The sequence below is a fragment of the Petaurus breviceps genome, unplaced genomic scaffold (genome assembly GCF_028583685.1).
Source record: "Petaurus breviceps papuanus isolate PSGF00001 unplaced genomic scaffold, PetGlider_PUasm1.0 140, whole genome shotgun sequence".
Taxonomy (NCBI): Eukaryota; Metazoa; Chordata; class Mammalia; order Diprotodontia; family Petauridae; genus Petaurus; species Petaurus breviceps.
Genome location: NW_027185698.1, coordinates 4,189,099 through 4,205,600, shown reverse-complemented (window position 1 = coordinate 4,205,600; position 16,502 = coordinate 4,189,099). Strand labels below are relative to the sequence as shown.

Below are 16,502 nucleotides of genomic sequence, written 5' to 3'. Positions count from 1 at the left end.
AAAAAGAAATTGGTTCTTCCTAACTCCAAGTCTAGCACTCTCTCCACTGCACTACCTACCTGTCTAGTATATCAAAGATTATTGTTACTCTTATTTTTCTTCTTTATTCAAGCATATTTTACTGTTTTTTTTTTACATTGTTGGTAGATTTTTTTTCAACTTTTATTTTTTAATTAATTTTTTTTCTTTTAGTTTACACGATTCAATTCCACGATTCCTTGAGTTTCACATTTTGTCCCCCTACCTCCCCTCCTCCCCATGGCGGCATATAGACAAGTATAGGATCTACAAATACTTTCACATTATACATTAGTCGGGTTATAAAGATGGATTGTATCAGCTGGAATGAAAAATGGTAAAGAGGACATAAAACCAAATAACAGAAGGAAAAAGATCAGGTATTTTGCTTCCACCTGGATATAAACTCAGTTCTTTCTAGTTCTTTCTCTGGATGTACATATTTCTCTCCATCATGAGTCTTTTGGGATTGACTTATATCACTGCATTGCTGAGAGGAGTCCAGTCTATCAAAGTTGGTCATCACACACACATTGTGTCTGTAATTGTGTACAAATTTCTCCTGGTTGATTATTGTTACTCTTAATAAACAACTGGAAAAAAAGACAAAAGGAATAAAAAAAAATAGCTAATTCAATATGAAAAATTATATTATGGAGGAGTGGTACTTAGTTCTTAACCTAGGGTTTGGAAACTTGGTTACCTTAATAAATACATTTCAATATAATTGGTTTTCTTTGCAATCCTACACATTTCATTTCATACATTTAAAAAAACATTTTGAGGGGGCAGCTAGGTGGCACATTGAATAGAGCACCTGCCCTAGAGTCAGGAGGACCTGAGTTCAAATCCGGCTTCAGACACTTACACACACACACACACACACACACACACACACACACAAACTAGCCGTGTGACCTTGGGCAAGTTACAACCCCAATCGCCCTACCTTCTCCTCTCAAAAATAAAGAGAAAAGAAAAAAAAAGAAAAACATTTTGAGAAGGAATCCAAATTCATGACACTAAAAGAGTGAAGAAATCCCACTAGAGTCACGAGAAACAAATTTGAAGAAATAGAGAATTCCCAAAAGAGGTTAATGTGGAAAAGCATCTGTTCATCTATATGGCTGAAAGAATCCAACAAAACAAAATATCAGTTGTATCAAATATAAAATAAAAGGCTTGCATACTGTGAATATGGCATGTTACATTCAAGGAAAGTGACTAAAACTTTAGCTTCTCTGCAAAATTGGAAGGTAGGGGGGAATGGACACAATCTACAATTACTGGCTCAAGAACTTCAAAGTGTCATCTGAGTTACTAGTAAATAACTTTACCAACTACCTTTCTGATGCAAGCCTTATTCCAGCTTTCTTAAGAGAAAACATATTTTTCCAAAACTAGTAAAAATGTTAGAGTATCTTAATACCCACATGAAAAACTGTTCTCTTTTTAAAACATGGCACCAACACAATACAGCTGATATGAAGCCACTCTCAGAAACAGTTTGCACTCATTATGGTTCAGGTTAACCACATCAATCCATTAGTGTCTCTCACAATTAGTACTAAGAATGATTTCCAGATTAAAAGGGGACTTGAACCAAAACTTTATAATCATCTGATATACAAAGATGATATCAAATTTAATGACTTCACTGAGAAGAGGGGAGAGAGAATATCACAGTTCTTTCATTTCATGGAATCTTTCTCTTATGATATCAAATGTCATGTTACCTTGATAACTGAAATGTTTTTTTAATGTTAGGCAAAGACAAAAATTGATAACTTTGAGCTTGACTCTAGAGGTCAACTTGACCCAATGGAGGATGGTGCTGATATTTAAAAATACCTTTATTTACTTCTGGCAAAGCATAAAATGCATCTATTATTCAGGAAATTCAGGAGAAAGCTATGGCTGAATATGTTAAGAGATTTCCTGGCATCCCAAAATCAAAGTCAAATAATAATGTCATGTTTAAGGCAATTAACACTAATCAATATACTTGATAAATATAACAGAAATATAACAGAAAATGGTTTTATCTCCTGGTAGAATGAATGAATGAATGAAAACAGTTTTTATTAAGGACTTAGTATGTTTCACGTACAGTGACAAGCATTGGGTATATAAACATAAGCAAATAAGATAGACCTTGCTCTCGAAAAGCTCACATTTTAATAGTATGTGTGTGTGTACATGCATGAACACACGGGTATAGGGTTTAGATGATAGCATGGATATAACTGGGAACTGGTATGATGGGTCTAACACTAGATAAAATAAAGTGAGTCATCACCAATGTAAGCTCAAGGTCACAGAGATGAGAGCCTATGTATGGAATGGCTAAAATAAAGGGTAGAATCAAAAAGCTCTCAAAAGGTCAGACATTTGCATGAACTTGACTAATAAACCCATGATTCCATAAACAAATCCATATAATTAAGTAATATTTTGGAGGCATCACTATTAGTCAAGTGTTAGACCCATCATGCCAGTTCCCAGTTATATCCATGCTATCATCTAAACCCTACACCCATGTGTTCATGCATGTACACACACACATACTATTATAACAACTATATCACTGTGGAAAAGCCTACCAGAGGGAATGGAAGTAGGAAGAGCACATACACAGCACAGGCTACACAAGGATTCTTATTCCTCTCCTTGATGACCACTGTGTTCCTATTTCCTAAAGAGAACCCTTATATTTTCCCTCAAGATTTATTTCTCTCTAATTCTAACAACTGCACAGAAAAATGTTGGAGCAAGAGTCTGGGGGTTTGGGGGAAGGGGACAAAGTTGGGGGTGGAAAAAAGTTTAAGGAAGCAAAGAAAGATCCTTTTTGCCTGGTCACAGGAGAAATATACATTTCTCAGAAGATAAAGCAAGTCAATCGAAATGCATTTTAAACCATCTACTATGGACCAGATTCCAGGGATTCAAAGTCAAAAACAACAGTCCACATTGTCAAGAATCAAACATTTCACAAGATAAAGTGATGCATTTAGTAAACACATAAACAAAGTACATCTGATTAGGCATTACTGTCTGAATATGTTGCCTAGATGTTATTAAAATGTATCAGTGAGTTTAGAGTACCCAGCACAATATTCAAAAATATTTGTAGACCAATGTCTCAAATTTTTTCCAAAGTAGGTAATCGGACTACTGATTTTTTTTAATTTGTGAAGTAATAACATGGTGACTTACAGAGCCAGTACTTAAAGTTTATTGAATAATTAATATTAGATAAAATTTAGAATATTATATATCATGGAATATTAGAAAAAGAAGCTATTTAAAATTTCCTTTGGTTTTTAAGTTCGAAAAGGACAGAATCTATCATTTTGAGGCAAGACAACATGGAATCCTAGCATGGCATACATAAAAAATTGTAATTAAAATGGCTTAAGCTGGCATTACATGTTAAATATTAAAGGAGGAAGATTTAATTTAACTGATATTAATAGCACTGCAGTGTTTTGTTTAAAAAAAAAAAGGTTGAAAAAAAAGTTATTTTTCTTATGGTTAATACCAGGCAGTGACCTAGATTATTTCCGAGAAAACTCAGCAAGGTACCCCCTTTACTATAATCATTCTATAATTATTTTGATTCCTTCCTCAATTAAAGTTTTTTATCTATTTTGAATAAGTTCTATCACTACACAAAGGGAGAAAATGCTCAACAAGGTTTAAAAAAGCATCACTTGTCGTAGACTATACCATCAGACATTTTGCAGCATGGTACCGGTGCAAGAGAATAATAAAAACCTAAGCCTCTCACAAACTTAGTTTTCTCCTCTGTAAAATGGGGTGCTAATGACCATCCTGCCTACCTTCCTGGGTCACTGTGAAGCCCCAATGAGCTCAAGTGCATAAATATACTTTGAAAACTGTCAAGGCGTGCAACCACAATTACCATGAATATCACTGTTAATTCCTGCATCTGGAAGAAAATGCAGGCACAGTCCAAAAGAAGGAAAGAAAGTACAACATTGTTCCAGTGTTCCATGTAGTGGAATTGCTTAAGATTTCCACTTTATGTAGAGACCAAAAACCCTAGAAAATTACGGTTATAAAGAACTGATATTAAATTGGCAAGTAGTGAGAGACTAGCTCATTAAGAGAAAATTTATGTGAAGGTTTTAACAGATAACAGATAGCTGAATTGTTTTTCAAATAACATCCCTTCATATGAACCGAGGAAATGTGCCTTTCAAACAAAACCAAGACTTCCTCAGGTAAAAACAAGGCCTAGATCTGACAATTATTTTTAAATGGACCACTGGGGCAGGATTTATAATCTTCTTAACCAGAAAAAAAATTTTATAATATACTTCTATCCATGAAGAATGAGAGAAGAGGGGGAGAGGAAAACATAGAGCAATGAGGAGAGATAGCAGTGAGTTATCTAATTTCTATAATTTGTCATCCTTATGCTTCTTCAAAGATGCTAAATTAAACTTCCTTAACTCGATTAATATTTATTAAGTGCCTATTATTTGCAAGGTATTATACTATGAGCAGAATTTACAAAAAAAGACCAAATAAATAGTCCTGGACCTCTAGGACAATTCAAAATCCACACAAAGGCACAGTGAGGAAAGATGGAAAAAAGTTGTAATAGCTATTAGGTGAGTTTCCTTGGAATAATTATAGCAACAGCTAACATTTATATAGTGTTTACTATGTGCCAGGCACTGTGCTAAGTGTTGTACAATTATTATCTCATTTGATATTCACAACAAGCCTGGGAGAGAGGCTCTATTATTATCCCCATTTTGCAGATGAGGACCCTGAGGCAAACAGAGGTTAAGTGAATTGCTCAAGATCACAGAGTTCATAAGTATGGGAGGACATATTTGAAATCAGGCCTTCCTGACTCTAAGTCCAGCACTCTATAAGTTGGGCCTCTAGAGAGTAAACAAGGAAAGGAGATAAATTAAGTCAGCTGTGGAGGTCTTTAAATGGCAAACAGTTAAGGTACGGAGAGCCATAGATAATTTCTGAGCAGGTGTGTGACAATCAGAAAAGTATTTTGGTAATATTGTTGGCTGATGGACTATAGAGGGAAAAGACCCAATTAGGAAGATATTTTAAGAGTTCAGGATCAAGGGGTCATGAAGGCCTGGACTTTTGTAGTAGCTATGTGAACTGAGAGAATGGGAAATGAGAAAACTCAGCAGGGCACCCCCTTGCGGAGGTAGAATTGACAAGAACTTGGTATTGAATACGAGGCAAGAGGGAAATCCAGAATGATTTAGAGTTTACAAACTTGGATAACTAACATGAATTATGGAGGTGTCTTCAAGAAATAAGTTAATTTGAAAGAGGTATGGTTGTTTTAAAAGGAGAATAATGAGTTATATGGGATATTATGGATTTATATAATAATAATAATGAAAAAGAATAGTTATTATTAATACAGTAGGTAAAGTTTATGAAGCCCTTTACAAATATAATCTCATCTTATCTTCACAATGGACCTATGGAGTTAGGTGATAATATCATTCCCATTTTACAGATGAGGAAACTGAAGTAGTCAAAGGTACAAACTCAAGACCGGATCGTAAGACACCAAATGCAGGGCTTTTTTACTTAGAGAACGGACAAAGCAAGAAGAGGTCACAAGTCCCAAATTATTATAACAATTTTTTTAAATCACCTTGACAAATATGAACATTTTAATACACAATAGATTGTATATAAAACTCTAATTTCTATTACAAAGATACAGTAAAATAGTTATTAAATTTAATGTAATAATATTAAACCTAAACTATTTGCTAGTGTAACTTTCTGAACCTCTTCCTGTCCCAGTTTTACATCCCACTCACTGTCATCCAACTCCAATGCAATTCAATTCAATACAGCAGAGAACTCTGCTAGGCAATGGGGAAGATGATATTAATATAAGTCCTCATTCTTATAAAACAAAGAAGCTTGTCCCTGGAATTCTGGCATTGAAAGGGAAGAAAAAGATGGTATGAGTGGGATGGGTAGAAGGGTCAAGGGTCATTTAAGTAACATAGGATAATAGAGACCTGAGTGTGCCTAGGGACAAATCAAAAGATATATCAAAGTTGCCTAGGAGACATGGAACAATTTCTGTTAGAAGTAGGAGGGGATGGAAAATAAATACAGTTGTACTGATTAGCTTCATGTAGTCATTCTTCTTTCTGATAGAGGAGACAAAGCAATGTTAAAAAAAAATGGGCGATGGTGCTAAATTCTTAGGTTTTTAAGATGGGAGTCAAGAGTAAATGCCTCCCAGTTTTCTCAGTGAAATAGGCAGCTCTTCTCTATATATTCAACTTCCAAAAACAGGAAGAACTGAAAGTTCAATCCAGGTATTTAGGAATATATAAAGGGACTGAACGTCCATCCTGTTTTCATGCCAATTTTGCCTTCTCTGGTTCCTAGTGCCAAGGGCACCATCAATTTGAAATACAATGTCACATCACACACTCAACACCGTGGAGAAAATTCACTAAGCTCTAATATAGAAAGGGTAATGGACTAATAAGCCTTGCCTAAAGAAATAAAATGCTTTGCAGAAGGTTAAAGTATAAACACTCTGGAAGTATTCCTAAAATGTTTACTATTGGTGATATTTTGTTTTCCCTTTAGAAAATAACATTTATAAAATTTGCTGAGCCCAGTTTATAAACTATGCTATGTGATTAAGTGCTTTTACAAGTTCAATAGACTATTTTAGGCTACAGAATGCAGTTTTAGCACCCTGGAAGTCTTACAGAACTAAATTATCTATGCAAAGAAACCTTAGGCTATTTATACTGTGTCTACCTCACAAGTAGAAAATGTAAAGATTAAATTCCATACCCAAGGCAATAATCCTATACAGTAAATGCTATCTAAAGGCAATAAAAGAGTTAATACCACTTTAAAACCCCAGGGAGTAACCTAAGTCCCAGGAGAATTTAACTCAAGTAGGGAATAAAGTTGATAATTTGAAGTATGCTTTAAAGGGAATGAAAGTATGTCTGCATTCAAGTCTATACAAGTTAAAAGGAATACCTTAATTAATTTGGTATGGCAACTTCCATATTAATATGTATAAATTATGCGTGTTTAACCTTCAAATCAATATGAATATTTTTCATCACAGTATTTCACAGGCTGAAAAAGTGCAGCACCTTCAGTTTATATACATTATTAAGCTATATGTCACCAATCTTCTTAAGAATTATGCTAAATGTTTTGGTTATTAATATGATAACACAATTCAATATTGCTTTCTCTACTTAAAAAGCCAGAAAATTTTACAAAGAAAATGTTAAGGGTAAATTCATTTTGGAATATAGAGGCTTAAGGACCTATATAGTGCCCTAAGTCAGAAATAATGTCTTTAAGTTGATGGTTTTATTTACTTTATTAGTTGGTATGAGAAACTCAAATGCAGTTGAGTTTCATTATAACATGACCAACTATAGCAACTGTCTTAGATCTCTCCATCAATGATTTTAGTTTTTCAATGTACCAAAAAATATTGCTATAGCAATTTCCCCCATAATACAATTCCATGACCTAGATCCCTGAGGACAGCATTTTTATAGCAAGGTTTCAGGGTTGGCTCTTGGCCCTAGCCTTTAAAAAAAAAAAAAACTCATGTTATTTCAACATGCTAATGGAAAGGAACAAACAACACTCTCCTGCACATGCCAAAGAATATCCCTCTCCCCTTTCCCTCCTACAAGCAGTGAAAATAAACAAAAGGCTTGGGTGCTTGCAAAGGGGAAAAAGAAAATTCCCCTAGTAGCAAAATACCTAATCTTTTTCCTTCTCGTTTGGTTTTATGTCCTCTTTACCATTCTTCATTCCAGCTGGTACAATCCATCCTTATAACCTGACTAATGTATAATGTGAAAGTATTTACAGATCCTATACTTGACTATATGCTGCCATGGGGGGGGAGGGAGGGAGGGGGACAAAATGTGAAACTGAAGGAATTGTGGAACTGAATCCTGTAAACTAAAAGGAAACAAACAAATTAATTAAAAAAAAAAAAGAAATCCCCCTCGTTTAAGGAAATAACTGACCATGTAAAAGGGTTCCTAAGAATGAATGATTTTTTTTAACTTTTTTTTTTTTTGAGGGGGGAATGCCAAGCAATTAGGGTTAAGTGCCCAAGGTCACAAGTGTTAAGTGTCTGAAGCCAAATTAGAACTCAGGGCTTCCTGACTCCAGGACCAGTGCTTTATTCACCGTGCCACCTAGCCACCCTGTGAATGATTTTCTAAATAAGGACTGAAAACTAGCAATAAACATATGTGAGAAACGTGTTCCAAATTACTAATAAGAGAAATACAAATTGAAAGGAACTGATGTTCCACTTTACATCCATCTAATTGGCAAAGATGATATAACACAGATGTAGTCAATGTTGAGAAGCTGTAGAAAACAGGCATACTAACACTAGTGGTGAAGCTGAGAAATTATGGAACTATCCCCAATAATAATTTTTAATTATAGGAAAAATGTCACAAAATTGTTCCTAAATTTTTATCCAAATATCAGGTTACTGTTCATAAATCTGGAGTCCAAAGAAAGAAAGACCATCTTCTATATATAAACTAAAATATTCACAGTAATTATTTTTGTGGTACCAAAACTCATGGCAACAACATAGTTGAACACTGAGTGGGGAATGGCTTATCAGATCGTGGTCCGTGAATATAATTAAACATTGGACCACAAGAAATGACAAATATAAGGCAGAAAAAAAGACTTGCATGGGCTACTAGAGTGAAACAAGCAGAATCATGGAAATGATATACACACAATGACCACAATAATGTACATAAAAAGAACATTAAGTGGAAATCAGACTAAGTTAACTGCAGTGACCAATCCTGGTCCCAAAGAATAGATGATTAAAAATATCTCCCTCCTTTCGGTATAACAATGAGGGACAATAGGTGTGAAAGATAGAGAAGGTCAGTCTCAATTGTTTTTTTGACTTAATTGTTTTCTTTGTCATTAGAAAGGGCTAACTTTACCAGTGGGAAGACAGGGGGTTAAAAATATATTGAAGGAAGGGCAACTGGGGATAGAAGTGGAAAAAGGAAAGTTTTAAGGAGCATCTTGATCATTTAAAAAGTTAACAGGTAGTTAGGAATGATATAATTTTCTGAAGCCACTTTTTCAATCATGTCTCCTTTATTTCCACAGAGTAAGGAATCCTGAAGGAACAGATTATACAACTGGTGTCAAAGCTCCCTTTCTTCCTCTCTGGTGGGAGATCACAGTGAGTGTTCACTTGAGGGCTAATGAAGCAACATTTAAACTTACCTAATTCTCACGCTACTCTTAATAACCTATCTTATCTGACACATCATTATCTACAGAAAATAACACAAGTCATTCCACTCCCCTATACTTTTCCATCCAAAAAAAAAGGAAATGGAACATTCATAAGAAAGCCCCTCTACTCTCTCAACACACAAAAAGCACAACAGCTTGGGACTGGTGCTTAATTTCAGATGTTCTCCATTGTAAGATTAATGAACCATGATCAAATTACTGAAAAACATTCCCTTCAAATACATCATCACAATTAAATTATCTAACTATAATTACAGATATCTAATCACATGGTAAGACTAAGAAAAACACATTACTAAAATGTTTTAATATCTATGTTATTTTAAAATACAAATAAATGTTTTTAATGTATAGGGTTGTTGCTTTTTTAATACAAAGGTAAAACATTCTCTACTACTGTACTCAGTAAATGCTGAAATCATTATTGGTTTCACAGAGTGTTTGCAGGAAGGGTCAAATAATGCCCTCTTGGCCAATTTCTTGTTCTCTTTCACATTTAATTAGGCACAGACAAAAAAAGACAAATCATCTACATCTTATCTCATCTTAACATTGACTAAATAAGTATCTTTTCATTCTGTATTAATAATAAACTCAAAAAATTCACTGATAGTAATGCTAGCATGATTATGATGTCCAATATTGACCGGACTTTTAGGACATCTTTGGCAAATCTGTCTCATAATTACTGAATAACAACAATTCTCCTTTTCCAAAGAAAAGATTTTTAGAACACTAGGGCCCTCTACTGGATTCTAGGGTATTGTATTTAAGGGAATTCTCAGTTAAATGAAGAAAAAAGTCTTAAAATTAGAGACTAATCTGGTACTAGGCAACAAGAGAAGATTTTTTTTTTTACCATTTTTAAGGATATTTCTAACATACCTTCCTATTCAAAACTTACTTCAATATTTTCCCCTTTGAATCATGTCTACTGGTGCCATAAGATTCACACATATGCTGGACCTAAGGGTGTGTGATACTTGGGGAGCTGCTTATTCAAATACACAGCTGGTCCCCCTGCCCACAGAGAGATGATGGATCAGATAAAGAAAAATAGCAATGAAACAGCATCCATTTGTCCACATCCTATCGATAGGATAGTAGCAAAACAGAAGAGAAAAACAAAACGAATTTTATAAAATGAAGTCAATATGCATTTAAACCATACTAGTGTGTCATGAAAATGCAATTTGTCTGCTATACATGTGAGGTGACCTCATCCAAGTATATAAAATCCAAGGCAGCAAGGCTTAGGGTGCAGGCAGACGTTTTCGGCCATACAAACCAGACTATTTGACTAATTTCCACAAAAATCAAAGATTAAGCAGAGATTAATGCAAATCAAATCCAACTAACAATCAAGTAAACACCAAAAGGACAGCCAGCATTTTTTAAAAAGAGAATTAACATTAAATAAGTATTCTCCAAAGCCTCTGACCCTCACAAAATCTTTCATATGGCACTTGACATTTATCCTTGATGAGGGAAAGGTTAAAAAAAAAAAAAGAAAATGAAAGACAAAAGTAGAATAAATAATAAAGTTCTTAATTATAAGAATGCAATTGAAAGCCTGTGTTACTTTTTAAATTAGAGCAGATGTAGAAAAAAAATAAACTACAAAAAAAATAAATATTGAGCCACCTGGCTGCAGGAAATATGAGAAAGGATGAAAGTGAACATCCCACTAATCAGATAGTAAATAAATCATTTAACCAATCCCAGCCTCAATTTCTTCATCTATAAAATGAAGACGGCCTCTGAGGTCTCTTCCAGCTACAAATCAGTGATCCTATGTTACCAATATATCAAATTAAAGTTTAGAAAGATTTTAAAGCTTCTAAGAAAATAGACCTCAAAAGTAAGTAAATCCAGTAAATATCAAATGGAAAACCAGCATCTTGATGATGCTTTAAGCAAACATCTAAAATCTATTTTTAAAATAACAAAATCTAGTAAAGATCAAACTGAAAACTAGCACATCAAGGCTGCTTTTCAAAAAGCATCACAACTTCAGTCAGTCCCTTACAGCCTTGACCACCAGGGGTTTTTATCTGTTAAAGAAACACACCTGTTGCACTCCAGAAACTCCCCATACTTACTCAATGTTTTTATCTATAGAAATGGAGCACATGGGCAACACAGCAGGCAGAGAACCATGCCTGTTTGATTAACAGCTGGAATCTGAGAAGAAATGATTAAGCACTTCTTAATTACCCTTTGGGATGGATTTATGTCACTTTAGCTGAAGACTAACTTTTCAAAAATTAATTCTGACTGTTCTCTTTTATTCACTTCTTGAAAAGGTGATGACCAGACCAAAATGTGCTTTAAATAGCTTCCCTGTTGCTGGAGAAATTGAAGACAATGAAGACGAAAGCATTTATAAAAATCTTTAGTTGAATGTTCATAAAAGGACCAAAGACAACAAGGAGTCAACAAGGACTAAGTCAGTTCACGTGCAGCTGTTCCTCATCATACCAAGGGATGGCAATTTCTAATCACCGCAACCATCTTGAGAATTTATAATTAGTTTAACAATGCCCACCTGCTCATTTTTGCAGAGCCACACATTGCTTCCGTTCAACACAGTATAAATTTTAGCTTTGTATCCTCGTAATTCCAGATATCCACACTTCTCAGGCAGAACTGATCGAGACTGAGAGGCAAGTGGCTGAGATTTCAGAGCATTCAGCAGAATAGTGATCCAGTCATTTCTCTCCTCTGAAATGAAAGACACAGAAAATAAATCTCTAAATCTATATGTGTGTACACACCTACACACAAACACAAATAAATTATATACTGTATGCACACATGTAATTTCTTCTATACTTTAAAAAGGATGGTAATCTCATCAATGCTGCTATTCCCTGCACTGATGCAGACTGCAAGCAGTTCCTGTCTTTTCAATGGAAGACAACCTTTGACTCACTCCCAAGGTCTTCTTTCCCATTTTGTAGAACCTGGTGTGTTTGTACATCCAGCCATACACAAATACAAAAGAGCATCTACAAGTAGATTGATTATTCGCTGCCTTCTCAGCACCTGGGGCCCATTGTATTAGCAAGGTCACAGGCAAATTCCAAGATGGAAGGAGAAGAGTTGAGTATCTAAATATCAGCAAAAAAATAAAAGAGGAGAAGGTTCTTGTAGGGGCTGGGTAGGATTCACAGAGAGGTGGGAGGGAGTAAAAGGGAGCCTCCTTCTTTCCAGCAATGTCCCTGCGGCTTTGAATGCTTCTCCTTTACTAATGGACTCTAGTGATTCCACTGTGGAATACCGCACATGCTGTCAGACATGGACATATTAACGCTTGTTGGTTTTGCTTAACTTAATTTTTCATCACAAGAGAGAAGTAAACATGGTTAGGAGGTATATCACAAAATTAACATGATGTAAAACCAAAACAAAAAAAAGTTTTAGAGATGCCTTTAAAAGCAAGCAAAGGATAGGGGCAGCTAGGTAACACAGCAAGTAAAAGCACCAGCCCCAGAGTCGGGATGACCTGGGATCGAATCTGGGCTCTGATACTTAGCACCACACCCAGAAATAAGTGGCCATGTAACCTTGAGCAAGTTACTTAACCCCAATTGCTTAAAAAAAAAAAAACAAGCAAAGGAAAAATAAGACTCCATGTGGTTTTAAGGGAGGCCAGAAGACAGCAATGGTCCACATTATTATATATAGTGAGGAGATAACATCAACGAGAGAAGAAAATGGGACAGTACCCAGTTCTTCCAATGACAAAACCTCAGTGGTTTGACTTCATTATTTTGGCATTTATTTATGCCTAGATCTGAAGTGACAAACACACCCTGGGCTGCACACAGCCCACAACATTCTTAATGAAACCCAAATGAATTAAAATGTAATTGGGAAATATTTAACAAAATAAATAATATGATAGAATATAATGTTAAAATGTGATTTTCTAAATCAATATACAATATACAACCCACAGGGATCCTTAAGTACAGTACAGAGGCTTTGTTTCAAGTTAAATTTGACACCACTATCATAGACCAAACAAATATTTCTTTACATCTATCATTCCCAGAAAAAGTGTTCTATTCAGAATAAAAGATTGGAGTGGGAGTGGGGGCTTGAACATGCTTTCCTTCAGAGTGGAAAAAAATCTTTTTAACTTCCTACAAAACCCTTTAAGGGTAGGAACCATGTTTTGTGCAGTTGTGTATTTCCCCAATCACTTAGAAGATGCTTAGATACAGAAGATTAGCTATCCTATTACTATGGATAAAAAAAGTTATTTCCCCAATCTCCCCCAATAGTAGGGGAGAAGAAGCATAAAGAAGTTTTAGCAATAAGAATTTTTTTCTCAAGACATCTCAATTTAGAAGGTGCTAACTTTTTCAGCAATACAGATACGACTGAGCTTAGTATCTACAGTTGTTTTTGTTGCTGTTGTTTAGTTGTTTCAGTCGTGTCCAAAGCTATATGACCCTATTTGGGGTTTTCTTTGCAAATAGACTACGGTAGTTTACCATTTCCTTCTTCAGCTCATTTTACAGATGAGGAAACTGAAGCAAACAGGGTTGAGTGACTTGCCCAAGGTCACACAGCTGTCTGAGGTCAAATTTAAACTTAGGTCTTCCTTCGCAAAGGTAATTAATTAAAATGGGAAGGCATCAGATGAAACTTCCTAGGCCAGCTACTGCTGTCTAGGTGAGATTTCCCTCCCTGCCATTTTTCCCCATGGTCTTTGCCCATGAGGGTTAGCGTCGGGGTCTGTCTTCCATCCCTTCAAAAATGCAACTGATCTCATAAAATTGATTTGGGAGCCAAATACACTTTGTGAAGCTTGCGATGGGCACACATACACAAAAAAGCTAATTACCATCCTAATGGGGAGTACCAATATCAAATAATATCATTTCACACAGAGACATGAATATACATAAAGTCTATGACAGTATGCCAAGATTGAACACTTTCTTCCTAAAACCTTTATTAATACCCAAGTTCAATCAGTGGATTATTTATGATTACTACAATGTTTAGTATAAAGGAGAATGGTGCTGTGCCAAGTGAAAAGTGCATGATTTTTTTTTGTTTCTAAATGATCCATAAAAACATTATTATCAATCATTTAATTAATTAATTAAGCAATCATTTAATAATTAGCTGGAATGAAGTGATTGATTTTCAGATCAGCATCAGCCTGTTTTTCAATTCCTCGGAACTATCCTGTAACTGACAATTATTTACAAGTGATCTGTAAACATATTACTAATGAAGCACCACAAATGATCCCCTTGTAATCTCAAAAAATTATGTAGTTCTTTAGTACCTAAATGACTACCAGGAAGTGAATGGGCAAGAAGTCTGACATTGCTACAGAGTTGATTCTAATTATCCATGATAATGGAGGTGAGCTTTGGCACTGATACTTCAAAAAACAATAAATATTACAGAAATTATTTCTGCTTGGCTTTGGCATATGTTCAAATAATTACTTTTGAGTATGAGGTATAGGATGTTCTGGGAAATGAGCATCTCAAAATAATGCTGTGATACTGAGTCAGGGGGAGCTGGGAAGTAGGCAAGCTTTCTCGCTCTCCCAGTGATTTCTTCATTTTGTACAATGCTTAGGGCTGACATCGATTCAATTCCATTTACAAAATCTGTGGCATATGTGAGTTTAGTATTACATTAAATCACCATTTCTTCTTAGATTGTGCCCTATTACAACTTTTCTCTGTCTGTTCAGGCTTTAAAGGAGTATGTTTCAATGGCCACCTTTTTTGCTACTGGTTAACCAGGGTGAGGAAACAAAAGATACACTGTTAGCCTTTCAAATGTCTCCTCAAAATCTAAGTTTCTTCAGAGTCAGGATTGCTCCATTGTTTTTAATTTGAAACCCTAGCACTAGCAACTCACCTGTCTCATTGTTGTGCCTTAAGAAATTGACTGAATGTAGACCTTCTGCATTTAAGAATACAAAGAGTAAAAAGGACTTGCTAAGAACAACATATTCTGTAGCACAGTACTATCCAGTAAGACACTTATAATAGTCAAAAGATAAGAAAAATATGAAATAACATACAAGAAAACTTTGAAAGACTATTACTTTTACCACAAAATATTTGATGAACAAACATTACTATTAAAAATCATTTATGTTTGCTGCCATCTATGCTAGATGCCGCTCCATCATGTCCTCTCACTCTCCTCAAACTCTCTTCATTCTACCTCTGGATCTTATCAGTCAACTAAAGCTGCTATCTCCAAAGTCACTGGTGATTTCTTAATTGCCAAATTTCATGGCCCTTTATTAGTCCTTATCTTTCTTGATCTCTCAACAACAACAGATACTGTTGATCATTTTCTCCACTGAGATACTCTCTTCCATCTAGGTTTTCATGATACTACACGCTGCTGGTTCTTCTTTAATTTAACAACAACATTTATGTAAGACTTATGTGTCAGTTGGTTCTTTATCCAAATCATGGCCACTGTGTCCCACCCCTTCCCACACCACCAAGGCTTTGTTCTGGGCCATCATCTCTTTTCCCTAGTCTATATTATATCTCACTTGGTGATTCTGTTAGTTTCCACCAGTTCAAATATCATCTCTATGCTAATGATTACCAGAATCATATATCGAATTCTACTCTCTTTTTAACTACAGTCTGACATCCCTATGTATCTCTTGGATATTTTATTCCATATTTACCAAAGACATCTCAAAATCAGGATGTCCAAAACAAAGCATATTACATCTTTCCCAAACCTTCCTCTCTTCTGAATTTCATATTACTATCAAAAGCACAATCATCCTCCCAGTCAAAAAGGCTTGCAAAATTGGTGACATCCTCAAATTCTTATGCTCACTAATCCCATATATCCAGGCTATCAGCAAATCTTTTCATTTCAACATCTGTGTGCGTATGTGTATCCCTCTCAAGTACCAAAGCAGTCCAATCCATATTCAGTTAGTTGGCTGCCAAAGACAACTTTCTAAAGGTCAGATCTGTCTCTCTCTGTCTCTCTGTCTCTCTGTCTCTGTCTCTCTCTCTCTCTCTCTCTCTGTCTCTCTCTCTCTCTCTCTCTGTCTCTCTCTCACTCTCTCTCTCTCTCTCTCTCTCTCTCTCTCTCTCTCTCTCTCTCTC

General features: G+C 35.3%; 1 protein-coding gene across 5 annotated transcripts in view; it reads right to left on the bottom strand.

Moving 5' to 3' along the window:
* The window catches only part of ARAP2 (ArfGAP with RhoGAP domain, ankyrin repeat and PH domain 2), a 251,214-nt gene that overhangs the window by 139,418 nt on the left and 95,294 nt on the right, over nucleotides 1-16,502 (bottom strand). For all 5 annotated transcript variants that reach the window (XM_069068703.1, XM_069068712.1, XM_069068731.1 and 2 more), the window contains exon 9: nucleotides 11,918-12,093. In XM_069068703.1, the coding sequence (XP_068924804.1) occupies nucleotides 11,918-12,093 (176 nt within the window). The remainder of the gene's footprint in view (nucleotides 1-11,917; nucleotides 12,094-16,502) is intronic.